Source organism: Platalea leucorodia (assembly GCF_965183815.1).
Source record: "Platalea leucorodia genome assembly, chromosome: 19".
Taxonomy (NCBI): domain Eukaryota; kingdom Metazoa; phylum Chordata; class Aves; order Pelecaniformes; family Threskiornithidae; genus Platalea; species Platalea leucorodia.
In genome coordinates, this window is record NC_138841.1 from 696,737 (window position 1) to 723,577 (window position 26,841).

Here is a 26,841-nt window from a genome sequence, read left to right on the forward strand (position 1 = left end):
TGAGCTGGTAGCGGAGACGCTTTGCCAGTGGTGGGACTGGGACTTGGGGGATATCACAGCCTTCGCGCTGGGTAATCTGCGTATCGCTCTCATTAGGGATCCGCCACAACAAAGGAGGGATTAGAGCCGTGTGTGATGGGACCTGGCGCTGCCGTTCTCCCTCAGCTCGTGCTGTGGCACGGGGCCGCTTCCCCATCACACCGCTCTCCCCAGCCTGGCTCATGTGTACCCATAGGACGTGGGGAGCCTTTCCCAAATTGCAAAGCCACTTGTTGCTGCAGTGCTGAGGATAGACGAAGGGATGGGTGGGTGGACGGATGGATGGACGGACGGACGGACAGCCGGACAGATGGTGCAAACCCTCGCCCTGTGCAGGACATCCCGTGCTCCGTGATTAAACCAAAGCACACTGGTCCTGCGGTGGCACAGGAGCTTTGCCTCTGTGAGGCCACAGAGCCATGTCCCTAATGACTTCTCCTCTAATGAGTTGGTTCCTGGAGGCTTTGAAGTGACGTGAATAATGCATCCCGGGGCAGGGGAGCAGCCAACCGCTCGCCAATTAAGGCTCTGGGCTGGGGAATCTCATTTAAATATTTTGGGGTTAGGAAGGGGAGGCCAGGAGGATGCAGGGGAGCCGTGCAGGTGCTGCTTGCAGAAGCCGGGCTGTGCAGAGCCCGATCCCCTCCTCGGGGTGCCCAGGGCTGCCCAGGGAGCACGTCGTGGTGGAGGGGACATGCACATTGCTGTTCCCAGCACAGCTGAGCCAGGCCCCCCTTCTCCAACATGCTGGGCCCATGCTCACCCAGTGCTTCGCAGCCACCAGCTCTGCAGGGAGCGCTGGCAGAGCGCTCCCTGATTGATGGTGTACGTTAGCGACAGCAAAAGCTTATTATCTACCTGCAATCAAGAGGGCACTTCAGCGTCGCTCTTCCCGGAGCAGCTGCGCTCCCACTGAGCCCATAATGGTGGAGATTAAACCCTGACCTGTGTTTGACAACACGCGTTAACCCCACCTTAATGAGGAGAGTCCCCGAGGCCCCCGGCGAGCGGCTGCAGAGCCGCGGGGATGCCGGGGGAGGCTGAGATCCCGCCGGGCTGGGGGTGATGCCGGTGGGAAGGACATGGCCGTGTGCTTGAGAATGGTGCGGCCAGTGGTTTGCTCCCGGAGGGCTCTGGGACACGGTGTGCACTAACAAGGCTCTGGAAGGCTGAGGACACAGGCAGTCCAGTCCCAAAGCATATCAGACTAAGCACGCTGGGGCGTCCATCGTGCCTTGCTCAGGCGTCCCACATTTCCAAGTGGATAGATTTGGTTTAGAGTCTGATGCAGTTATGCCGTTGCAGCTCTGTGACAGCAGGTCGAGGGAGGGGATTCTCCCCCTCTGCTCTGCTCTGGTGAGACCCCACCAGCACTGCATCCAGCTCTGGGGCCCCCAGCGTAAGAAGGACACGGACCTGTTGGAGCCAGTCCAGAGGAGGGCCACAAGGATGATCAGAGGGCTGGAGCCCCTCTCCTATGAGGACAGGCTGGGAGAGTTGGGGTGGTTCAGCCTGGAGAAGAGAGGGCTCCGGGGAGACCTTAGAGCAGCCTTCCAGTGCCCGAAGGGGGCCCACAGGAAAGCTGGAGAGGGACTTTTACAAGGGAGCATAGTGATAGGACAAGGAGTAATGGCTTTAAACTGAAAGAGGGGAGATTTAGATTAGATATAAGGAAGAAATTCTTCACTCTGAGGGTGGTGAGGCACTGGACCAGGTTGCCCAGAGAAGCTGGGGATGCCCCATCCCTGGAAGTGTTCAAGGCCAGGTTGGATGGGGCTTGAGCAACCTGGTCTGGTGGAAGGTGTCCCTGCCCATGGCAGGGGGTTGGAACCAGGTGATCTTTAAGGTCCCGTCCAACCCCAACCATTCTATGATTCTATGATATGCTCACAGGCAAGCTTTGCACAGCTGGGATGGGTGCATGGGGCTGTTGGGTGGCACTGGGCGCAGACCCTTGCAGTTTTGCCCCTGGGGCCAAGGTGGGACTCAGGTGCAGAGACGTCCCTGCTGGCCTGGCTCTCCTGGCAGGAGGGTGGGTTGTTTGCCGGAGGACGAGCCCTGCGGCAAACCCTTCCCTTTGTAGAGCCGCTTTCACCGCATGGACTGGTTTTGCAGGGAGGTTTTCCCTCTTGCCCTGATGGGCATCTGTGCCAAGACCTACCTGGGTGGGACGGGGTGGCCACCACTTATTAACCGGGGTGGGTCGTTATGGCGAGCTCTGGCAGGCAGCAGAGAAAGGACTGCAAGTGGCAACGCCGGGTGCGCTTGGCCACCTCCTGTAATTACACCCCCACCATTTCACTCTCCCTGTCGGTCTCTGCTTCCCTGGATGCCGGCTGCTGAATATTTCATCCTTGGCTCTTCCCAGCAGCCTCCCGCGAAGCTGCTGGCTCTGCCACCGTGGGACCGGGATGCCACCGCTGCGGGGGCTCGGGCCAGGAGCCAAAAGCAGCTCCAGACCCTGGGACTGCAGCTCCAGGTCCCTGGCTGCTGCCCCAGCCCGCGGGAGGTTTGGGAATGGGTCCAAGCTGGGTTTTTTGCTGTTTCTTGCTATAAGCGCCCTGCATCCCGTGCTGCTGTCCGTCAGTGATGGCACGCGTGGGATCTTGTGGCTGAGCGTCCTTAAATTGGGTGCCTGTCTCCGAGCTGTCTCTGGCAGCTGGCTGTGGGATGCTGCCCCAGTCCTGGAGGCTTTCTCCACTATTCCTGCTCCTGTTTGGTCCTTTTCCAAAGCTGGGGGAGGAAAGGGGTCCCCATTACTCACCTCCTGCCTTCTCCCAGAGTCAGACCTTGGCCCAAGTTGGGGAGCGATGCTGTGCCATCCCGACGGAGGAGGGAGAGCGGCCGCCTCCTCCCCATCGCTGCCGCCTCCTCGCTTTGATTTCTTGCTTTAAAGGAGTGTTTTGACTAAATGTATTTTTGTGTGAAGACAGTAGGAGCATCACTTGGCAAATCCCCCTTTCCGCCGCGGCACCCGGGGGCCATGAATAATGCAAGTGCTGAGAGCCTGGGCTGCTGGAGGTGAGCGAAGCTGCCCTGAAACCCTCACCTCTGCCCACCCCAGCCACCTCCCCCTGACCCCCCGACCTCTTTTTTTCATTATTAAGACAATTTCATTAATTAAGAAGATAAAAATGTTAAGCAGTGTTGCCAGCATCAGTGCACGGGCTGGAGAAGGGTGCTGAGGGAATGCGGGGCTCCCAGACCCTCCGAGGGCTTTTAGCTGGCCTAGGTTTGTGTTATTTTTAAGCCTGGAGAGTCCTGATGAGCTGTAGTAAACTGTAGGGCACAGGCAGTGCAGCCAGGGGTTGCAGACATCTGTGTCCATCCTTGGGGCAGTTTTCTCCTGGCATCCAGCCACTTTTTTGGGTCCCCATCCCCGCTTTCCCTCCCGCTGGCCTGGCTGTGTCCCGCTCGCGTGCTCCGCGCTCTCCAGCCGCTGTGTTAAGAAGGTCCTCATTACGTCCTAATTGCCCGTATCCCTTTTTTGTTACATTCCTCGTTAGTTTGATTTAACGGAGCTGCCGAGTAACTTGGTCATTTCTGAATTGCCATCGATTTAGTCTCCTTTCTTATTTATTTATGGGCCTGTCTCCTCTGCCAGCCCCTCTTGCTGTGCATACGAGAAGACAGTCCCTGCTACAAGCTCATGCAAGGCCACTTGCTGCTCCTGCGGGGTTTATCCTCCCCCTGCGAGCTTGTGTTTGCTGAGCGTCCTCCCGGTCGGGGTCCCGTGTACCCCAGCAGCGCGGGCAGAGCTGGCATGGGACAGCCACCGGATCCTGGGGCTGCTCAAAGCCACGGCTTGGGGCGAGGGGAATAAAACGCGTAGGGAGGACCCCAGCGCAAAGGGGCGGCCTGGGAAAGTCTCAAAGCTGGGTTTGCTCTGGCCGTGCTGGGAAGGGGCCGGTGCTGCAGCCGCCGCGCGCCTGCCCGGAACCCCCGTGTCCCTGTGCCACACGCTCATGGGCACCCACACGTGCAGGGGCACCCAACGTGGTGGGACACGCAGCGGTGCATACCTTCCCGCGCTCACAGGAGCCCGGAGCAGAGCACGGACAGCACGGGAGCCTCGTGGTGTTGGTGCTCGGTGGCACATGGGTGTGCACTTGTGCCAGCCCTGAGCTGTCACTTGCGTGTGCAGGCACCCGCCTGACTCTGTGCCGGGGCTTTTGGAAGGCTCTCGTGTTTGCAAACTGCTGCATTTGTTGGATTTTCTCCTTTTATTGCCATGGAAACTGTAATTAAGCTGCACCGGCTCCTTAGCTGGAGCTGCCGTCTCTGGCAGCGCAGCCGGTGCCACCCTGGCCTGGCTGGGGGCTCAGCGGTGACCGGGGCCGAGCACCCCCGGGCAGGGATGTGACGGCCCTGCCGGCGCTGCCTGCTGCTGCCCGTCTCGCCTGGCTGATCTGTCTGTCCGGGAGTCTGTTTATCCAACTCCCTCCTTTCCATCCATCTGGCTCCCCATATGGGAAGCAAACAGCAAATTGGCCCAATTTCTTACCATAGGAAAAAAAAAAACTTGAAAAAAGCCCTCTCTGTGGCTGGGCTGCGTGGGGCTGGGGTGGGCGATGCTTCCCCGGCCAGCGGGTATTTGCTGGGAGATGCTGTTATCCCCATCCATGCAACCTCCCTTGCTGCCTGCTCGGCACCCATCAGATCCCCCCTCTCTCTGTTGTTAGGCTGCAAAGGGCCAAATTACCCCAATTTTCCTCCAGCCCTGCAGGAGGGAGCGAACCTTCCTGTTCCAGAGGCCTCTGCTTGACTCTACTTTGGTGCCTGTCCCCGTCCCGTCCCGTCCTCCCCCTGCTCCTCTCCAGAGCCGTAAACTGGGAAATCCCATCCCGCAGCCGTGTGCTAATTACTCTGACCTTTGCTTAAGCGGCGATCTTTTAGTGACAGGCGAGGTATCAGCCGTGTCATTTACTATGCAAATTGAGACCATCAATTACATCCAGAAGGTCCCACAATGTCTAATTTTCTCTCCCATCTCTCTTTTTATTGGCATCTGCAAAAATGCAGGAGCAGGAGGGCTCTGGCTTTTCAGAGCTGGAGGCTGGGAGCCCAGCAGCCGTGTGTGGGGACTCTTCCAATTGCCAGCTTCCCCTTGTCTCTTTTAATTTTAATTAGCTGCTTTTGCAATTGCCCTGTGGAAAGCTGGGCTGGGAGCTCGGCCGGTGCCACAGGGATAGGAATAAAACCCTTTGCAGGCCCAGGCTGCTGTCTCGGGGGCGAAGGGCTTGTGCCAGGGCTGCAGCCCATCGTCTCCTCTTCCCACGGGCTGTTTTTGCCAGTATTTGACCATTGCATGTGCAGAGCCCTTTGCAAAACCCAGTCCTGGGCTGGGGAGGGGCTGGTGCCTGGAGCTGGCTGGAAAACACTCTCGGAGCTGCTGGGATGGGACCGTGTGTCCGTCGGGGGGACGGGCCGTGATGTGGCTGTGGCTCGAGACGACAGGCACTAAGAGGAGCGGGTGGAAGGCGGAGATGAGCTACAGAGATGCGGGATGGGAGCGAAGGTGGCACAGAAGAGCTGAGCTGTGAGGAAGAGGAGGGGTGAAGGCAGCGACCTGGGAGAGCAGGCATAAGGGGAGGGCTCGGGTACGTGTCCCGGGGGGCTGGGTGGTGGCCAGGGGGCTCGGGGGGCCGTGGGCTGCGGAGATGGCACGGTGCTGAGCCCCTCGCTGTGGCTGGGGTGCAGGTGAGCTGGGGAGACCCCTGGTTGCCTGTTGTGGGGCTGAGGAGCCCTGGGAGAGGGGCTGTCTCAGTGCTGGGGCTCTCTCTGCCGCAGGCGGGGTGTGCGTGGCTCAGTCCGTCAAGATCCCGCGGGAGCCCAAGCCGGGAGAGTTCGACAAGATCATCCGCCGCCTCCTGGAGACCTCCCACGCGCGGGCCGTCATCATCTTCGCTAACGAAGACGATATCAGGTGCGGAGGGGCCAGCCCGCCTGGGAGGGGAGGCTGGGGATGGGGAATGCACTTCAGGGACCCGCGCCAAGCCCGACATGTGCTCTATGCATGCTGCTGGCCGGGGTGTGGGATGCTAATGGCAGGAGCTGGGCACGGCAACAGGAGCTGACCATGCCTGCAGCATGCACACGTGTCTGCAATGTGGTGTAGATGTGTCTGCAACGTGGAGCCGATGTGCCTGCGTAGCTGGCTTTGCAGTGTAGCACGGATGTGCCTGCAATGGGAGAGGATGCACCTTGCAGCGTGGCACGGACGCGTCTGCAGCAGGGACGCACCAGAGCTGACTTCCGAGTGGCCGCCTGGCATGGTGCTGCCATCAAACCACAGCCACACACAGCTCAAAGGAGGAAAAATCCGCTTTCTGTTGGCTTCGGAAACCCCTGCTGTCGCAAGCCGTCTGCTTCACGCTACTCACGAGCTGGGTCAGAGCCGGCGTGGGGCCTCGCTGAGCACCGGCCGTGGCAGGATCCAGGCGCCGGTTCTGCTTCGCTGTGCGGCCTCAGCTCCCAGCATGGAAGAGGAATAGGTCTGGGGGGGCCTTTCAGGGACCCCCCCTTGCCACCTTGCCTGCCCGGCGGGGCTGGGGACGCAACCACGCTTCGAGGTGATGAGCTGCTCTGCGGGCAAAGAGACGTCTTGCAGCTCCTGTTGTTTACGGAGCAGAATGATTCACATGGAACTACCCCTGATTTCCTAAGTATCTAATTTATTAATCAGCAAACATTATGTAAATGTGGGTAAACTGCAATTTTAAATCAGTTTACATCAGATGTGCAAATGCTCCGAGTTTCTTTTTTCCTTCCTTAATAGAAATGTCTGCAAACCTGACATTTACGCGGGTGCGTGGTGAGAAACGGGGGATTTACCTCGCTGTGTAAATGGCAAGCCCCATTAACTGGGGTTTGTAAACATTTACCCATCCAAATAGGATTCCGTCCCGTGACCAGCGGTTTACGCACACCCACCTGGCACCGGGCAAGCGTGGGTTTAGCCCAGGCATGGAGACTGCCGTGATCCCGACCCTTGGGCCAGCTTGGGCTGTGGAGCCTGGAAGATGGTGTGCTGTCTCTCCCGAAATGTGCAGGGCCATGCTGCCGAGCAAGACGGTCCGGGGATGGTTGTTGCTTGAATTTCTGCCTGGCTCAGATTGGGTGTAAATCACTGATCTCACAGGAATGTCCTCGATTTGCCCTGGGGAGATCCTGCCCCGCACGGGACCGCGGGCAGCTGGAGATGCTGCTTGTGCTGGGAGCGGGACGTGGGCTTCGCTGACCTCCCTGCGGCGGGATGCGCCCGGAGCTCGGGGCAACCTGGGATGAGCACGAAGCAGCCGGCACGGCTCCCTGGCTGCTTGCTGGCCCCGCGGCTCCCAGAGCACGCCTGCCTCTTCCCGTCTTGTCTCCACTCTCAGCTCGTTTTGTATGGTTTTTTTCCTTACCACGCATTTCAAACACCATCTGGACTTGAAATGATCAGCTCCCGATGGCGGGGGGTGAGTCACAGGCCTGCCTCCTCGCTGCACGGGGAGACGGGGAGACAAAGCTGCCCTGGGCCCTGCTCCCACGGTGCTGGGGACCCACACAAGCGCCCGAGGGGACAGCGAGCCCTGGGGAAAAAAGAGCCCGGAGGGTCGGATCCGGGAAAGCTCCCGTCCGCCTACTCAGAATTTCTGAACTGGCTGGTGCCGGTGCAGCGTGCTAGCATGTGTGCGGCTGAGTGTCTGGCCACGGTGAGGGATGCTTGGCAGGACGGATGGCATCTCCAGCTCCCCACTGCTGCTCAGCTGCCCAGTTGAGCCTAGCAGAGCCCAGTTTAGCTCTAGCCTGGGCACTGGCAACACTGGCTGGCTTGCAGTGCTGATTGGAGCTGCAAGCACACATGCGCTCTCCAGTGCTGCTGCTTTTCCTGCTTGCTGTGGCATAACCTAATTCTTTTTTTCCCCTGATGTTGGGTAATTAAGGGGGACATACACATATGCCCCGTGCCAGGATCCCCGCTGCCATGGGGCCAGCCATGAAGCTGGTGCCCCGGCCCCGTGGTGCTGGCGAGCGCCAGCTCCTGTTGCTTCTCTCCGCAGAAGGGTGCTGGAGGCAGCCAAGAGGGCGAACCAGACGGGACACTTCATCTGGATGGGCTCGGACAGCTGGGGCTCCAAAATCTCCCCGGTCCTGCACCTGGAGGAGGTGGCCGAGGGCTCTGTCACCATCCTGCCCAAGCGGGTCTCTGTCAAAGGTAAGGGGCTGCGCTTGGTGGGTTCCTGCGGCTCCCCCCGGGCCGGCTGCCCCCCCCCCCCGACAGCATCTCCTTAACCGCAAGGTTTTGGCTATGAAAGCCTCTGTGTTTTGCAGTGGGTCTTCCCCGGGTTTTCCAGTCTGCAGTTTTGCCCGAGTGGCAGCTCGGACACAAACCCGCTGCACTCTTATGTGTCCCTAGACCCCGCCGCTCACCAGACCCTTCTTCCCCTCTGCCTGGGAAGTTTTGGGCCATGTTAAACATCTCTCTGCCATCCCAGAGGTTTATCCCCTCCGTCCCCTCTTCCCCGGGCAGGTTTCGACCGCTACTTCTCCAGCAGGACGCTGGACAACAACCGCCGAAACATCTGGTTTGCTGAGTTTTGGGAGGAAAATTTCCACTGCAAGCTGAGCCGGCACGCGCTGAAGAAGGGCAGCAGCATCAAGAAGTGCACCAGTAAGAGCTGTGGGGATGCTGTGGGCGAGCGGAGGCTCGTGGCTGTGTGTTGCTGTTCGCACGGGGTGCACAGGGACGTGTAGGCGATGGCAGAGAGCCCAGGGCAGGCGTTAGAAAAGTTTTGCTTGCTTTCCTCTTACGGCCTTTCAGCTCAGCCACATCCTTATTGCTCCAGAGCTGTCAACCCAGCTCAAGGCAGCTACGTGGCAATTATCGCTCTGTGTGTGGCAGTCTCGGTTGTGAGCAGGCTTTTTTTGGACTAAGCATCAAAGCCAGGTGGGAATTTGAGGAAGGCTGGAGAAACGCCGGTGCTTCTGCAGCGTGGGGAATGTGGGCGATGCGGGGCTGCTCGCCTGCGCGGGCGCTCGGGTGTCCGCTGGGCTGGTGATGGCGGCGGCTCGCTTAGTAGCGGACAGGAGCGTTGTACAAAAATGCTTCTGTGCATCCCGATGTGCTGCGTGTGACCAGGAGGCGTGTGGGGCCGGCTTGGTTTGTGTGTGTGCGGAGGCACAGTCCCCGTGCAAAGCTCCCAGGGCTGCTCCCTCTCATGCACGCTTCTTGCACATCTCCCTTCCCTTGGCCCCATCTTCTGTGGGTACAAAACCACCCAGATTTGGGGGATTTGGGGCTGAGTTCTGCATTGTTTTGCAGCATTTGGACAACTGCCTCTTTCTCATCGTGTGCTTGGCAGAAGCACCGTTGTCCCGTGCAAGGCATGAAGCCACCGGTGCATCCTTGCTCCGTCGCAAGCACCTCCTGTCTCACCTGAGCAGGATAAAAGCTGGGGTGGTTGTAGAGAAATGAGGCCAACTGATAGCGCAGGGTCAGGATCTGGCTCTTGCTTAGCCAGCACTGAGGCTGCAGCGTGCCCGTGCCTGCAGGGAGGGTGCTGCTGGGCACCCCACGGGAGGGTGCAGGGGTGCCCGCAGAGGAGGTGATTGCCCCGGGGCACGCCTGGCGTGGCGTTCTCCCGTGTCTCATTGCAAACTGCTTTGCTGACATGCCCTTTTGCCGCTCCAGGCAGGGACCCTTGTCCTGGCAGAGCCTGATCCCAGCCCCCCTCCTCACCCCGCACTGTGCATTTTTAGCCGTTGCCAGCTACAGGAGGCTCGCAGGGATTAATGCAGTAAACAAGGCAGCCAGGGGACCTGCCTCGCTGACAGCGCTGCTGCCGAAGTGATGGTTGGAGGCTCAAGGAGGTGACGTTTACTGAGAGATGGGAGAGATTTACTGCCTGCCTGGCACCGGCTGAAGACCGATAACGACACGGTGGCTCACGGGCTGCGACACGGCAGGACCTGGGGACTTCTGCACATCCCCCTGTCCCCTTGGGAGGGACGGCTGTGGAAGCCGTGGCGGGACGGCAGGCGGATGCACCTCGCCGTGCCTGGGACGTTCGATCATTAAGGGCTTTTTTTCCCTGCTTTCGCCGCTGCGGATGAGAGGGATGGTGCTTCCACATCCTCTCCCTTGCAGGCATTCCCCAAATGTTCAGCTGATGACTTGGGGACACCTCTCTGTCCTCACAAGGGCTTTCCAGTGCGGCAGCTTCCCCAAGCAGTCTTGTGCCTAATGCATAGGCGTGAGCTTGGTAAGCAGCAAGGGCATGCAAGAAAACTTGCCCGTGGCCATGGCCTTGGGCAGCTGAGAGCTCCTCATCTTTCCCAACTGCATCAAGAAATCCCCAGGAAATGCATGAGCAGGTCCTGCAAACCGCTGATCTCTTCATCTTCATAGTAATGTAGCATTTAAACAAGCAATATTTCAGGGCCAAGGTATTAGTGGAGGCAGCTGAAACCACGACATGGCAAATGTCCTAGGAACTGTCTTTAAATTATCTGAATTTGTCAGCAAATAAATTCTCTCTTGAACATTTGCTTGGCAGATAAACAGAGAGGGGAAATAACGCACGATGAAGCAAATAACCTGCCTGTGTGGTTCCATGAGCTCCTGTGCTTTGCACGGCTTATGCAAATGTCCTGTTTGGGGCTGTTTTATAGAGGGAATTGTACTGACTTTCCCCAGGAGCTTCACGTTTGGGCAGAGCCCAACATGCACAGAGAAATGCCAGCTTTGCTTGCTTTTGCATCCCAAAAACCAAACCGAAAGGTCCCACCACCGAACAGGACAGCTCATGGCTCTCATTCATGTATGGGGGAGCTGGGAGGAAGGTGAGGGGCAAGGGCTGGGGTGGACACCAGGTTTTGGGGTGATTCCTGCTGGCAGCTGCTCACATTATCCCCCAGACCAGCCCTAACACCCATCAGGGCCTGGCCATCCCTGGGCTGTCCTGCTGGGACCAGGATCAGGCTGGGACCAGGATCAGGCTGGGACCAGGATCGGGCTGGGACCAGGATCAGGCCAGCACCCGTCTCCCAGCTGCTTTTGCAGTAGGATCGCTTCCGCATCCTTCCCCACCTCCAAGCTCCCTCCGCCGGGCTGCGTCCCTGAGCTTCCCGGGTTGGGCAGGCGCCGGCGGGGGAGCTGGATAGGATCCTGCCGGCCGCAGCTTCGTTAATAATTCACACACGCGTGGATGCAGACAGGGAGGTGCAGGGGTGCTGCAAGTGGAGACAGAGGAGCTGATGGCAGCGCCAGGTTTGCCGGGCCGATGGGGTGGCAAGGGCAGGAGGACAGGGCACGGCTCGGGGCCACGTCCCCCCGCCTGGCACCCGCGGGGGCACCTCAGGATGCTCCCAGGCCCCACGGACTACTCGTTATCCAGAAGAGCTAATTAATGGCCTTCGTTTAGCAGGACTGGATGGTAACTCTGCGTTGGAGCGGGGCTGGGGATTTTGCTGTGCGCTCACCTCCGCCCAAGCGGGCTGCAGAGAGATGCAGAGCAGCAATGTGGGCGGGGGGGAGAGGAGCTTTTATTTGATTTTCCTTCTTTATTTGTGGCTCTTCATATTCTTTTCCCTTTCTGTTTTGCTTCTCTCCAGTCTCTTCTTAACATGGGGTTGTTTTTTTGTGGCACTGGCTGTTCCCCAGCACACCGGGCCCCAGCCAGGCCGGCGGGGGAGGATTTGCACTGCTCGCCTGGTGGTTAAGGTGGTAAAAGGCTCCCGTTGCCCAAGGCCGGGTCTGAGCAGGCAGGGGTGTCCCGGCAATGCCTCTGCTCGCCCTCCCTTCGGATCCACCGGCCGTCCAAACGGGCACTGCCAGCCTCACTGTGAGGGCAGCTCAAGCCCTCGTTGCAGAGGGATGTTTGCAGCGAGCATCCCTCATGGGGGGACAGTCCCTGCTCCCCGGATGGGCTCACCCAGCCCGAAAACGTGGCCATGGGTGCTGGGTGCTGCCAACACCCATGAGATTTGGATATTCAGAGAGGACACCATCCCCCAGCTCTCTGGAGCAGCACTGTGACTCATTTTGATTAACTCCTGCCGAAAGCCGGTGCCGGCGATGTGATGGGAATTGATGCTAATCCCGTCTCATGCACCACTTGAGAAGATATCTGCGTCCATCCTCCGAGGGGTGCCTGTGGAGGCTCATCATGCTCTTGAAAATTAATTATCAGCCCTGTAGAACGATGCACAACCCTGCTATTATAATCAGCGGGGTCACATCCTTTTTGCGGCCCTAATCTACCACGAGTTTGGTAGAGATTTATTGTCTCCATGTCAGGAACGAGCCTCAGCTTTCTGCTCCGCATTGCCCCCTCTGTGCATCAGCCTAATTCCCGTCTGCAAAAAGCAGCTGGGGCTTGGGGCGAGGTGCCCGACAGACAGCCCGGAGACGTCTGCTTATCTGCAACAGCTCAGCTTTGGCACCGGAGCCGGCTTCTCCCAGCGTGCTGGGCTGGCGATGCTCACTGCAAGCCAGAGGGATGTTTGGGAGGAAAATCCAGCCTCCGCCGCCTGTGTTATCACAGCAGGTTGTATTTCGCTTGCTGGGACCTGTGTGGGATTTGAGGTGCCTGCTAGGAAGCTGAGGAGCCGGGAAGGGACAAGTCCTGGGTCCCGTGTGTGCCCTGGGCTCGGCAGCCTCTGCGGGGCAGCAGGACGGTGCGGGGGGTGGCAGCGGGGCTGGGACATCCCCGCGGGCTCAGCTCCCCTGGACAGTCTATTACACCCTTTTTTTTTAATGGGTAATTATCTTGACAAGATAGAGTGGCTTGTCTGCACCTTGAGAGATGAATGCAGGGAAAGGCCCGAAGTTGAGGGAGAAGATTAATAGCCCTTGTCAATAAAGTGGAAGAAAGGATAACTTGACGGGTTTCACATGAGTAATCTCCACGTAGTCCAAAAGCATTTTTATAACTTTGAAGGATGGGCTATAAATTCACCTCCTTGATATCATCTTTTCTTGTTGGTCAGTTTGCTATCAATTTGCGTTAGTGTCTTGTCAGCGGCACGTTTCGCTCTCCGTCCCGGCGCAGGGACCTCTGGGCGCATGGCTCTCGGGGACGGCCCCGCTTAGCGGGGATTTGCTCCGCACCCAGTGCTGGCTTCGTCCCACCTTCCCGCAGCGGGGAGGGAGGGGATCAGCAGCCGCTGCTTGCCTGTGCCTTTTCTGTCCCTGGCTGCGCAGGCTGTGTCTCCTGGTCCCCTGCAGTCACCGTAAATCCCCACGTTGCATCAGAGCATCCGTGCACAGTGGAGCCAGAATTAATTCTGGACACCCTTGGATGGTTTTCTAGGATGCCTCTGCCTCTCCAGAGTATGAAGGCTGTGCCTTCGGCTCCCTGAGGAACCCTTCCTTCCCTTTTGCTGTTGCTGAAGGAGCTGTGGCCTGGCGGGGTGCCCGGCCACGCCGCAGAGGCAGTGGTGGAGGTGCAGAGGCCGTGGCTCTCTGACGTGGCATCGCCCCATGGGAGATGCTTTCTTAGCTGTAATTAACAGCATGCTACATTAATCAGTGTCTTTTGCTAAATGATTAACATGTTTCTAGTCCCATTAAGGGCGGTTATGACAGGAGAGGCAGGCAGCTGTCGCTGGTAATTACCAGATCCTTGCAGGATCCTGCAAGCCAGGATGGCCAGGGCGGCTGCAAAGGGCTGTGGGGTCAGCGGGGTGGGAGAGAGGCAGGGGTGACGAGGGGACCAGGGTGACAGTAGGTTTCGGGAGTGAGATGGAGGACGTGCAGCCAGTGATGGATACTGCCTGGGTGGCCCCTTGACGCCGCTGATAGAGACTGAGCCGGTGGGAGCTCCTGGCAAGATAGAGGAGGTCAGCCCGCGGGGGTGAGGACGGGAAGTCGATCACATCCCAGCCCGCATCCCGCTGGGGTCCGGGGGACCTGGGAGTATGGGGATGTCCCATGGCACTGGGATGTGACACCCCGAGAGCTCTTGGAAGTGCAGCCTAGGTGCCAGCACCCATATTTTCAGAAAGGCATTATAGGGAGGTTGGTTGGATATTTCCCCAGTTAGTGTGTTTTTTTGGCAGCACATCACCCTCCTCCTGCCCACAGAGGCAACCTCACATACCCCAAATCTTCCTGGCATGCCACTCGGAGGGGCTGGGGTGAGAGCCACAGTGTCCCCCCAGCTGTCCCTCCTGACCCCCCGGACAAGGGACACACAGGCGGTGGGAGGACTTTCAGCTGTCGGAGAGGCTCGAGCCCTGAGCCTTGGCAGTGCAGACACAGCCGATGCCTTGGGCTGGCACTGCAAAATGCATCTGCAATGTGGGGCTTGTTTTGGGAGGAGTTTGGTGGTGTTTGAGGTGCATTTCTGCCCTGCTGCTCCCTCCTGGGGCATGCCTAGGTAGCAGAAGCTTCCCGCTGGGAAAGAGCCACTCCGGCTGGCTGATGGGTTTGCAGTTTTGGGAATGGGGTTGGAGTTTCTGGCTGCTTCAGTCCTGGGGATGAGTGGATTTGTTTGTGAGGTTCGGCTGCAGCAGAAATATCCCTGCGGGGCACGGCTGGGACGGCAGGGAGATGGCAGCCCCACTTTACGTGTATCCGCAGACCGAGAGCGGATCGGCCAGGACTCCTCGTACGAGCAGGAGGGCAAGGTTCAGTTTGTCATCGACGCAGTCTACGCCATGGGGCACGCTCTGCACAACATGCACAAGAACCTCTGCCCCGGCAAGGTGGGGCTGTGCCCCAGGATGGACCCGGTGGACGGCATGGAGCTGCTCAAGTACATCCGCAACGTCAACTTCTCAGGTCTGTCTGTCCCCGGGGCGGTGGGGAGGAACGGCCCCGTGGGGCTGGGTGCCTCAGGTTGTCCCCCGCTGTGGGTCACACAGCAGCACCCATAAGTTGTTCGCGTTACCGTTTGGCACCTCATTGCAAATGCAGGGTACAAAGATGGGGTGGTTTTGCAGCAGATCGAGAGACGAGGAGGTCTGAGCTCACATCTCCTGGGAGCCTGGGGAGGGTAACCCGGCGGCCGTCCTGCCCTCACCCTGCTGCCCCGCGCTCCCAGCCTCCCCCCTCGCCCGCTCCCCCGCCGCCGCCTCATGTCGCGGCTGGCCGAGGTCCCGCTGAATCGCGCTGCTGTGTCCTTGTCTGTCTTCAGGTCTCTGCTGGAAATACATCTTTTCCTCTGCTCTATCTCCTTAATAAACATTTTCTGTCTTGTCCTCCTTATTACTTCTATTTATCTCCACTCTGTGATCTCCTCTGCAGTGTCTCTTTTATTTATTTTTCCCTCTTGCTTGATTTTTCTCTTCCTTCCTTTCATTAGTGTTTATCTGCACAGTTCACTTGATTTAACTTTAAAGCTGCTTTTTCCCCCTTTCTTAAAAGAAGCAGTAAACCGGCTGGTGTAACAGCGCTCGGTGCCTGGCATCACTCAGAGAGCTCCGGCTCCGGGGGGGGTCGGTGGGTCGATACCATAAGGTCCCACACCAGCTTGGGTTTGGGGTTGGTTTTCTTTTCCCCAATTGCTTCCTCCAGCCTGTGCCCGTGCTGGCATCATCCTGGCAGCTTGCGGCGCTCCCAGCAGTGAGAACCCCACGCCGAGGGGGAAGCATCGAACCAGAGCCCCCTTCGACACCGTCACCCAGGGCACCCCGTGCTGCTGCGTGCCGCGGGTGCTGAGCCCTCCCTCTCTCGCAGGCATTGCTGGGACTCCCGTGACGTTCAACGAGAACGGGGACGCGCCGGGGCGTTACGACATCTACCAGTACCAGATCAGGAACTCCACTCCTGAGTACAAAGTCATCGGGCAATGGACCGACCACCTCCACCTCAAAGTAAGGCCGGGGGCTGGCTGGTGCCTGTGGTGTGGCCGTGCACGGGCCGTGCCAAAGGGAAGGTCCTGCAGATTTCTCCTGCACCCATTGAGGCCACGTAGGGTGCAGCAAACCCGTCTGGGAGCCAGGGAGCCCATGGGTGCGAAGGTAGGCAGCCAAAGTTGGGGGGGGTCAGAGGGGAGGGTGTCCCCCGAGTACACGCTTGAGGTTCAGCCACGGTGACCCACCATCAGCGTGTGTGACCGTATCCCACGGGCTCTGGGCACCCGACTTTGCAGCTCTGATAAGGGAAGGAGAAGCCAGAACAGAGCAGAGGGGCTTTCCCAGGGAAGGAGGGACTTTGTTTTGGGTTTCTGGTGTTGAATCTTCCCAAAAGGCCAATGGAGAGCTTCACCTTCTCCCTGTCCCCATGCTGGGTAGGGCTGGGGTCCTTCATGGGATGTACTGATGGGGCGAGGGGCTGGATCTGGGCAACGCTGCCGCGAGCAGAGGTGGAGCATCCCCCCGTGCTCCAGGGATGCTTGGCAGATGCCCAGCAAGAGCATCAGTGGGGCTGGTGCCATCTCGCCCCACAGGTGGAGAGCATGCTGTGGCCGGGGGGTGGGAGCCAGCTCCCCAGCTCCATCTGCAGCCTGCCCTGCAAGCCGGGTGAGAGGAAGAAGTTGGTGAAGGGCATTCCCTGCTGCTGGCACTGCGAGCGCTGCGACGGCTACCAGTACCAGCTGGACGAGTTCCACTGCAAGCGGTGCCACTTCAACGAGCGGCCCAACGAGAACCACACCAGCTGCACCCCCATCCCCATCATCAAGCTGGAGTGGAGCTCACCCTGGGCAGTGGTGCCCGTCTTCATCGCCATCGTGGGCATCATCGCCACCCTCTTTGTGGTGGTCACCTTTGTGCGCTACAATGATACGCCCATCGTCAAGGCGTCAGGGCGGGAGCTGAGCTATGTCCTGCTGACAGGCATCTTCCTCTGCTACGCCACCACCTTCCTCATGATCGCCGAGCCCGACCTGAGCACGTGCTCCTTGCGACGCATCTTCCTCGGGCTCGGCATGAGCATCAGCTACGCCGCCCTGCTCACCAAGACCAACCGCATCTACCGCATCTTCGAGCAGGGCAAGAAGTCGGTGAGTGCCCCCCGGTTCATCAGCCCCGCGTCCCAGCTGGTCATCACCTTCAGCCTCATCTCGCTGCAGCTCGTGGGCGTCTGCATCTGGTTCATCGTGGACCCGTCCCACTCTGTCATTGACTACGAGGACCAGCGGACTACAAACCCCCACTTTGCCCGGGGCATCCTCAAATGTGACATTTCGGACCTCTCCCTCATCTGTTTGCTTGGATACAGCATGCTTCTCATGGTCACCTGCACTGTGTATGCTATTAAGACCCGCGGGGTCCCAGAGACCTTTAACGAAGCCAAACCCATCGGGTTCACCATGTACACTACTTGCATTGTGTGGTTAGCCTTCATCCCTATATTTTTTGGGACGTCGCAGTCAGCAGAAAAGGTAAGGGAGGGGAGAGGCCTGGCCTGGTGACCCTGTGGGCTGCAGGAAAGGGGGCTGAGAGAGGCTGACATGTCGTAAGCAAGGAAGGGTGCTTCTCTGCACTCCCGCTGGCGTGGGAATCATGGTGGGAAGTGTTGGTTTGCAAATCTCTTGCTCTACCGGGGAGCAGAGCCTGCCTCCAACCCCGTTTTCATTTTCCCGTTAATTGTGGGTTTCCTCACTCTTCCCTTCCTGGCTTTCCTGTTTCATTTTCTCCCTCTCCCTCTGGTTTTCTGTGCCCCGTTGGCCCCGCTGCCCCTCTCTGGCCAGGGCTGGGCAGGATGAGTCCCCAGGACAGCTCCAGGCCCCCAGTGTCATGAGCACCATTTCTGCATGGACAAGGTACCGAGCGCTGCCCAGCTGGCTCCTTTTCCCAGTGCTGAGTTAGTGATGGAGAATGGAGAGACGGACCTGCCCGCCAAGATCCCTGAGAACGGGAAGCAGCGGAGGGCAAGGGCGAAGGAGAGGGAGCAGAGCAGCCCCTCGGCGCATCCCCTCCCTTGCCGGGGCACGCGGCAGCTTGCGGCTTCTCACTCAATTACTGTTTCGCTGTGATTTTAATTAACACCTATGTGTTTGGCAACACGGCACCGATGACAAATTGCTCGGCTGAGCTGCGGCGGGCAGGGTGGCAGAGCTGCGGGGGGAGCAGGGAGGCTCCGTCTCGCTGAGGGGCTTGGGGAGCGAGCATCCACTGCGACTCTGAATGTGGCTGCACACAGTGCAGGTGAGGCCAGGCCAGGGAATCCCAGAGATGGATTTGTGCTGTGAAACAACCTGTCTGTCTGTCCTCCTCCCCGTCCTTGGCTCCTGGAGGGTGGTCCTGGTGCCGCTACCCACGGGACCGAGGCCAGCCCGGATGAAACTCCATGCTCAAGTGAGAGAGAGTGAGAACAAAGAAGAAAAATCTCATGAATGAGACCCAAATCCCCTTTGCCTGCCAGCCAAAACAAGAATCGCATTTATGTTAAATGCAAACAGCTCGCGCCTGCCAGCCTGGAGCTGCCTGTGACAAATAAACCTCAGTGTTGCTATTCCCTGGAAATCCCCGGGGTGACCCGCTGCCCGGCTTCCCTCTCTGGACCCACCACGACTGGGACAGTTTCCCCTGAGCGTGTCCCCCGTGCTGCTGAGCGCTGAAGACACAGGTTTTGGAAACACCGATTGCAAAAGGGCCTGGGGTGGTTTGCTGGGAAGGACCAGGAGATCTTTCGCTGCAGACACCAGCGTTTCACACGTGTCCTGGAGAGATGGCTCTGCTCCGAGCACGAAACCCCGGAGCTCGAGGAGGCCGGGTCTGCACAGGCTCCTTTAACCTTGGCTCAACCAAAAAGTCTCTACCAAGCCAGCCCGTGCTGGCTAGAAGTGTGAAGTAGAATTAAAGGAAATAAATGGAGCCTTCTGCAGCATTTCCATTTTGATGAGATGGCAGGGGAGATACTAACAAGAAAGCAGGTTTTTTAAGAAATTATTGCAAAACAAAAGCTCCTTTAAAGCCTCCTTAATGTGCTCGGCATACTGTGGGTAATAAAGATGGAAATGATAATGATTGTAGATTATGCGCAAGGTTGCTCACCTCTTCACTGCAGCTTGTCATGGGATAATTTAGGGCTGCCGAAAGCTGGCTGTCAAGCAGCAATTCGACAATAGGCTGTGCCTCACTTCGGGGGCTTGTAATGTGCAGGGCTTCTCTGTTATTAGGCTGCTAACAAGCTGATTAGAGGCGGAAAAAGTGATGTTCCCAACTCCCCTTGGACACAGCTCTCTCTCTCAAAGCCTGCTGCTGCCGTGGCGTCTGCTGAGCAATCCCAGGAGGGGTTTGTGGTGTTTCGGCTCGGCCATGCCGAGGGGTTTGTGGTGTTTCGGCTCAGCCGTGCGCAATGGGATGTGAGCCCCGAGTGTCTCCAGGCTGTGGCTGAAGGGCAATGGATGCACTTAAAGGGGCAGCCAGAGGAATGGGTTGCTCGTTACTGCCTCGATGGTTTGCAGTCTTGGGGAGAAAAAGGTCAAAAAGGTGTCGTTACGTAGCCTACACAGAGGATCTGGCTCCAAGCATGTCCCTGGGATGAAAACGAGGGGTGCTGGTGTTGGCATCACCCCGCGGTGGTGCTGGGGCTGCCCGGGACGCTTGGCAGGGCAACCCCAGGCCGCCGCGGGGAGGGATCCCCTCGCCTTCGCCCCGTTGCTGCCGGGACCGAGGCCCCGCTGGGCTCCGCGGAGGGCCAGCACACCTGGGAAAAGAAAAGCCAGGAGCATCGTCCAGGCCGTTGTTCTCCCCATCGAGCACGGCTGGAGTTTCACTCGAGTCCTGAGGATGCCACGGGGCAGACCCACACCTCCAAATGCCGCCCGGTGCCTCTGCCCCGACCCCGTCTGCGCCGGCGGCCAAGGCTGCCTCACAGTCTGGAGAAGCTGGATAAAAATCTCCATTTTTATTTTATTTTGCTTTACCTCGTGCCTCCAACTTTGCATGGAGGTGGCATCTTATTATAACAAGTCCCCCAAGCCTTTTCTCAAAAGAACCTCTTATCCCTGCCGATCCCAGCGGATTACAGAAATAGCAATAACAGAGGATTTAAAGAAAGAGACAATTTCCTGCACTGATAAGGCAGCAGCTGAACAGCGGTGTCATTGTCTGGTTCTCTGTTTATCACATTTGCTTTCAGTGAGGGAAAAGAGGGAGAGAAGAAGGAACGAGAAGGACCGTCCGGTGGTTTGTTTAGCAGCGCTGGATGAGGGTTGAGCTGGTTTTCCCTTCCCCGGCACCTGTGGTGGTGCAGGATCTCTCATAGCTGGGTCAGGCCTGGATTTAGAGGGGGGAATTCCCAATTAATGCCAGAGATTTGCTTTGGCACAAGCACAAGCTCTGCAGGGCTGTGCCTCGAGCCTGGGCTGCTCCCCCCAGGGCAGGGCGGGCTCATCCAGCCCTGGGGCAAGTCCGGGCACAGTGCTGGGCCTGGGGACTTGTGCTGGGTCATTTAGGGTTGCTGCGGTCCCTCGACGCAGCGTCATCGCCCTGAGTCAGAGACGGGCTGTGTTCTTTGATCCTGTCCACGAAGCAGCGGATGCTGCTGAACCGGGAGCCGTAACTTTTATAACTGCAGCGCACACCTCAGAGGGCTCGGGAGGAAGCTCAAGTGTCGTTAACGGAGGGGCAAAGTGGGGTCCTGGGTCGGAAACCAATTAAGAGAGTAGGAACCAAAAGCGTGAGAAATGGTCATTTTTTGATGTGGCAAAAGGTTAACTGTGCAGTGCTTTGTGGCTGCGTTTGGACTCCAGGCTAAAAATATTTCTCTCTGAGCTGAAAAAGGGCTTGCTGCGGCGTGATGCAAAGCTGTTGAGGTTCGCGTGGGCTGCAGAAAATGGGGCTGTTTCTGGCAAATGTATCATTAGGGTGAAGGTGGCCCTGCAAGACCCCAAAAGTGCTGCAGGGATTTGAGGAGGGCTAAGAGATGGGGGAGCGTGGGGATCCTGGATCTGGTGCTGCTGGGGCTGCCCAGGCTCTCGGCGGAGGGGAGTCCCCAGCAGCGCTGGGGGCCGGAGCCCCGACCCAGGCGTGCAGGGGGACGCGTGCATGGAGACGTCTTCTCTTAGCTCAAGCTCAGCTCCTCTCTCCCCCTTTGCCGAAACGCCTCCGAGTCCCGAGGCACGGGTGGGAGTCGCTGCAGAGGCAGGAAATATGGAAATTGCTGGATTGAAAAGTGAGGCTCCTCCGAAAGGCATCTGCCGAGGACCGGGAGGGCGGGCAGGCGGGGGAGCCGGGGAGGCGAAGGGCTGCTGAGCCTCAGCCGTGCCCCACGGGGCGTCGAGACAAGTTGTGCCCATCCCCGGGGCAGGGGTTGAGATGCCTGGAGTTGGTGTGCCAGTGCTGCCCTCATTCCCAGCAAGGCTGGTCCTTGCAGTCCAGGACACCTGCGGCATCGTCTGGAGAATTTCAGCAGGGAAAAAAAAAAAGGAAGAAAAAAAAGGAAAAAAAAAAAAAGAGCAGATATTCTGGCACAGAGATATGTTTTGACTTTCCTTGATGAAATGACATTTTTATTTCCAAAAACTGCCTAGATTGACTCTGCGTGCATATAGAGAGAAGGTGGAACAAACAAACCAGCGCATGTGACAGCACTAGGTTTTATTCTGGGGATAAATGAAAGTTTTTGGTTGACTCAGAACAAGCTTTGTTGCTTTTTTCCTTTTGGGTTGAGGTGCACTTTGGGACCTGTGCATTTTTTTCTGAAGCAGGAGAAGAGCGTGAAATGTTTCTTTGCATGGTCGCACCTGGGACCCGCAGGTCCTGGGTTGGGATGACAGCCCGGGCCAGGAGCTGTTGCTTCCCGCTGGCTCTCGCTCACGGGTCGGAGCTGCCTCTGTGCACCTTCTCCCAGGGGAGCCGTGTAGAGCCTCTGTGCTCAGCTTCTGTCCTTGCTCACCTTTTTGCTCTATTGAGTCCAGAAAGTGAGCCCCCAAGTTACGCATGTGCAGCTGGGGAGGTGGGGACCCCCTGCCCTCGCTGGCGTTGCAGCCCCTGGGCTTTCCCTGGCTCCTCCAGGTCCTGCCACCTTGCACAGCACCAAATCCCGTGCATGAAACAACGGCAGAAGAAACCCCAGACACCACGCTGTGACTGAGCCACGGGATAAAGTTCAGAAACTGCCTTAAGCCTCCTTCTAAAACCTTGTTAGCAACATGTGAAACAGCCCTGGCATCTGAGCACAGCTGGAAAAGAAAAAAAGGTGTGTGCAAAGGCACCCAAAGACCCCGAGCCCTCTCCCTGCTCAGCCTGGAGAGACCCAACGGGTGAGCTACGTGGTAGAGGAGAGGACGCTGGAGAGGACGGAGCCGGGGGCAGGGATGCTGATGGAGCAGGGATGCTCGTGGAAGGGCTTGCCCACCCGGCCTCCCGTGCTGCTCGGGGGCGAGAGGTGGGGATGGGCGGAGGGAGGGGGTCTCTTCGCTTCCTGTTGCTGCCTGCTTCAGATGCCCCCGGCTTGTGAGGAGCCTGCCAAACGCTTTCCATAGAAAAATGGATTATTCTACAGTCAGATTAATGGGCTTTCATTTTGCAAAACATCTGTCACTGTTAGTCCTGGACGGTGAGCGTGAAATTAGTTTTGACTGCAGAAAGGCAACGTCGGTGTGTAATATGTGACTTACATGACAACAGCTCAGGGAGCCAGCTGGGGAGTGGGAATTACCTGCTGAAGGGAGCTGGGGGAGCTGGGGGTGCCCCGGGCCGTGTCCTGGGCGTGGGCGTCCTTGCTGTGCCCATCACCGCAGCCCTGCGGCTGGTGGAGCACGCTGTGAGTGCTGGGGAGGAGGGGGGGAGTGAAGAGGGCGCGGGGGCTCCGTCTCTGGTGATGTTGTTGAGTTGGGGTGCTGGCAGGTTGCTGCCGGAGCGTGCACGAGTGCTGGGAGGGCTTGGCACAGCGAGGCTACGCCAGGGCCCCGAAATGCGGGGTCAGGGCACCAGCACAGCCTCCCCGTGTTCGTAGGTGGGGAAGCAGCAAAAGTGAGCTGAAGGCCTCTCGGGGTGCACCTTGGCCCATGCAACAAGTCGAGTCTGATGTTTAAGGTCGAATACTGCCAACATTTCCAACCCTGGTTCCCCACTCCTTCATTTAACCCCAACGTTTCCATGTTCCCCTGTTTCCTCTCCTCCTTTCCCAGCTGACCCTTCCTGGATCCTACAGAGCCGTGGTGGGTCTCAGCTCATGCCCTTGTGTCTTGCAGATGTACATCCAGACCACGACGCTCACCATCTCGGTGAGTCTGAGTGCCTCGGTGTCCCTGGGCATGCTCTACATGCCCAAGGTGTACATCATCCTCTTCCACCCGGAGCAGAACGTCCCCAAGCGCAAGCGGAGCCTCAAGGCGGTGGTGACAGCGGCCACCATGTCCAACAAGTTCTCTCAGAAGGGAGGTTTCCGCCCCAACGGAGAGGCCAAATCAGAGCTCTGCGAAAATCTGGAAACACAAGGTAATGTGGCTCCCCACAGGCTTGGGGAGCTGGTCCTGCTGGCGACCAACATGGTGCTGGGAAGCCCAAAGCCCTGGCTCGCCAGTGGGCGGTAGCCGTGTTGTCCTCCATGAGCGCAAGCAATGCCGGCAGCGCCGCTCCTTGGCAAAGGGACATCTCAGCTCCCTCCTGCCCCAAGGCTTGGCCCGCCATCCCCCAGGAGCGAGGGCAGCATGGGAAGGGATGCATCTCGCAGGCTGGGCGTCACTCTGCTCCCCGCCGTGCCCAGAGCCGCCCCGAGGAGGGAGGTGCACTCCGGTTATCTGCACTCCAGCCGGGGCACGAGCGGGGATTCCTGGCTCTCAGCGAGGGGACAGCATCATCGCCTTGCTGCGGGCAGGGGAGATTCCCCTTTCATTAATTTATTCCCACCCAAGAAACGCTGTTTTCCATTACCGCAGCTGAGACAGGACGTGTCCTGCCTCCCCCTGATTGGGACTGGTCCTGGCGCTCCCATCCCTCCGCAGGCCTGTTTGCCTTATCCCGTGGGGAATGCTGCTGGGCGGGTGGCAGGGGAAGTAACGCTGGAGAGGCGCTCATGCCGCTGCTGGGTGAGATGCCAGCCGGGGCACGTGGAAATCTGCTCCAACACCCGGAGAAGGATCCTAATGTCAGCCCACCCTGGGTGTCTGGAGCTGCTCCCGGGAAGGCTGACAGGGAAAGGGGTTTGCTGTCTGCCTGTGGGCTGTTCCCGGGGGCCAGGCTGGAGCTAAGGCTGACACAGGGACAGAGCCACCGGTCTCCCCTTGGAAGAGAGGCTGGGGGCTTGGGAAACCCTGGGAAAGCGGGTGTGTGCCTGTTCTCCGTTTCGGTTTCCAAAAACAGAGCCTTGCAGGAGGAAGAAATGGTTGGAGCCAATGCTGCTGGGGTCCTTTGAGAAGGGAAAGCCCATTTGGTCTAAATCTGAAGAAAACCTCGCAGAAATACAAATGTTCCTCATGTACCAGCAGAGTTTCTGGGTTCCAGCGTCAGTGGGATAGAGACCAAACAACATTTCCATGGAAAGCCATGATTGTCTTTGTAATCCCACGCTTGCTCTCTTTCCAGCCCGAGCTATTTAATATCCCTTGGCATCTCTGCATAACCTCCGTATCCACATCGCTCTGTGTATGGCTCTCGCTGGCGGTAGCTCAGTATGCGATGTCTCTCCGTAGGCAGTCTCTCTGCAGAATTGACTCTCTCATCTACCTGTCTGCATTGTGAAGGGCAGCTACACGGTCAGACCCCCCTCGCCGCCTGTGCCGGAGGTGGCTTTTATCAGCTGCTGGCGCAGATCCGTGTGGTCTGGGGTCCTATCCCAAGGCGGCAGTGGGTAGGGGGCCCTCTGCCACCCTCATTTTGTCTGTGCAAGAGATGCTCCATGCAAGGCTGGGGGCATCTGTGGGCTCCCCACAGTGAGAGCTTGCCGGGAGCACACCAGGCCTGTCCTGGGGACCCACCTGCTGCCAGACTCCCCACGGCATCGGTGTCACAGGCTGCAGTGCTGTGCATGCGGGCCCTTGTCTCCCTCCACCACGCGCGGCTCCCGGCCAGGGCTCTGCCAGCACAGAGGGCTGGTACTCCCTGTGCGGCAGGGCTGGGAGACCCAGGTGCGCTGAGCCCCTCGTCTGGGACCTGGACCCAAACATTTTCATATGCTCTCTGCTGTGCTGAGCATCCTTCTCCCCCACGGGACTCGCAGCGGGAGCCTCTGGGGATCGTGTGTGCCAGGAGCAGGGAGAGCTGAGCCTCCCGTCTGCCGCGTCTCCGGCTCCAGTGTGTCTGCATGGGGAATGCGGGAGCTCGGTGGGAATGGGGCTGGCAGCGCGGTCCCGAGGTGTGCCAAGGCGCGGAGCTGGGCACCGCACCAGTGCTGGGGGCAGGAGGCACGGTGGGGTTGTTGGTGCAGGGCCGAGGGGCCGTTTTTCACTCTGTCACTGGCAGGTCACGCATCCTTAAATAAACAACAGAACAAATAATTCACAGGGCTCTGATATGGGCATATTGGCTATGAAAACATTGCGGCTAACAAATAGCTCTGTCAACTCTAATTTCTTATGGCCTATCTAATTGTTATCTGGGAATATCAGTCTGAAATCTGCAGCAAGGTTCATTTGTCAGCGAGGCACCAAGACGGAGGGAGAGCTGCTGGGCGTCCCCTCTGCGCGGTGCCGTGGGGACGGTCTCCGCAGAGGACACGTTTGTGCTGCTCGTGGTGTCTCGGGCTTTGCTGTCTGCCCCAGTGCTTGTCTGTGTCCTTGCCTGGAGGGTGTCCGTGTGTTGGCTGAGCCCCACGGTACCTGGGGACCTCATGGTGGGATCTCCGCAGAGCATCGTGCCCAGCTGAAGTGCTGAGACACGCCAGGGCGTTGCAAGCTGCCACTTCCACCTCTCCCTGAGCGGTGGCTGCTGCTAAAAGCAAGTGACGTGCTGCAGCCTCCTCCGAGCCTGAAGACAGCGGTGCAGCCCTGTGGGGAGCGGGAGGATTTATTGCTGTCTGGCGTTTTCCTGGCTCTGGGCCTTGCTGCGGCTCCCCTGGTGTCAGTCTGGGACGCGTGGTGGCTTTGTAGCCATTGCTGCCTCCTCTCCTTGTGTGTTCAACCCCCTCCCGAGGGCCGGTGCGTCTGGGGAAGCTGGAAGGTGGCAGCAGCGTACGTGCTCTGCTCCTCCAGCACCCGAGCACGGGCACCGGGATCCTTGGTGAGGGACGCAGCCGGGCTGGCTGGCTTTGTGCCACGGGCTGCCGGCGCTGGCAGTGCCCCGCTGCTCACGGAGCGGTGTGCAGGGGTGCGGGGCACCCAGCTTGGACCCCAAGTTGTGCTCTTGCAGGGCTGGGGCAAGCTGAGCTTTTGGGAACGTGGAGCACCTGCGGGTTTGTCTGTAAGAAGGTGCTGAGGGAAGCAAACAGGAGCTGAGAACACATCCCCACAGCTCGTGTCAGGTGCTGGGGTCTCCCTTTGGGATGAGCTGTCTTTAGAGAGCCCCCAAGGGCTGCCGTGGGGCTCAGCCCCTCTGCCATGGCTCAGTGCCCTCGCAGGGAATGACCCTGAGCGCTGGCGCTGGCCGGAGCCATGAGCAAGCCCCGCGTCACGTCCCCGCCAGCATCTGCTGGCACGACAGTCAGGTCAGGGTGGTGGGACAGCAGCCAGAAAGGGGGGGTGGACTTCATTAATGATACATGTGAGCTTTGTCTCTCTTTCCAGCACTGGCTACCAAACAGACCTACGTCAGCTATAGCAACCACGCGATTTAGCTCCAGCGATCGCAATTGCCTGGCATAGAGGGAGGCTGGGGATGCCACGACGCGGGAGGGAGCCGAGTCGCATCGCTCGTCGCGGGACGCTGGAGGGGGAGCCGGACGGGACGGGGAGGTGGCGGGGGGGACACGCTCCTGGTGGGGCCGCTGGGCAGAGCTCCTGGGGAAGATGGTGATCAACAGCAGCAAAAAAACCCATAACG

The 26,841-nt window shown here is 58.8% G+C and overlaps 1 protein-coding gene across 2 annotated transcripts in view; it reads left to right on the forward strand.

Moving 5' to 3' along the window:
- Positions 1 to 26,635, forward strand: part of GRM4 (glutamate metabotropic receptor 4) — a gene marked incomplete at both ends in the record, with an annotated part of 42,972 nt that extends 16,337 nt beyond the window's left edge. The window contains 8 exons of one of the 2 annotated variants that reach the window (XM_082329997.1): positions 5,830 to 5,965; positions 8,085 to 8,239; positions 8,555 to 8,695; positions 14,609 to 14,809; positions 15,707 to 15,843; positions 16,419 to 17,354; positions 23,118 to 23,364; positions 26,586 to 26,635. In XM_082329997.1, coding sequence (XP_082186123.1) covers positions 5,830 to 5,965; positions 8,085 to 8,239; positions 8,555 to 8,695; positions 14,609 to 14,809; positions 15,707 to 15,843; positions 16,419 to 17,354; positions 23,118 to 23,364; positions 26,586 to 26,635 — 2,003 coding nt within the window. Of the gene's footprint in view, positions 1 to 5,829; positions 5,966 to 8,084; positions 8,240 to 8,554; positions 8,696 to 14,608; positions 14,810 to 15,706; positions 15,844 to 16,418; positions 17,355 to 23,117; positions 23,365 to 26,585 lie in introns of those variants that run through there. The other variant, XM_082329998.1, reaches the window with a different exon arrangement.
- Positions 26,636 to 26,841: the final 206 nt, after the last annotated feature.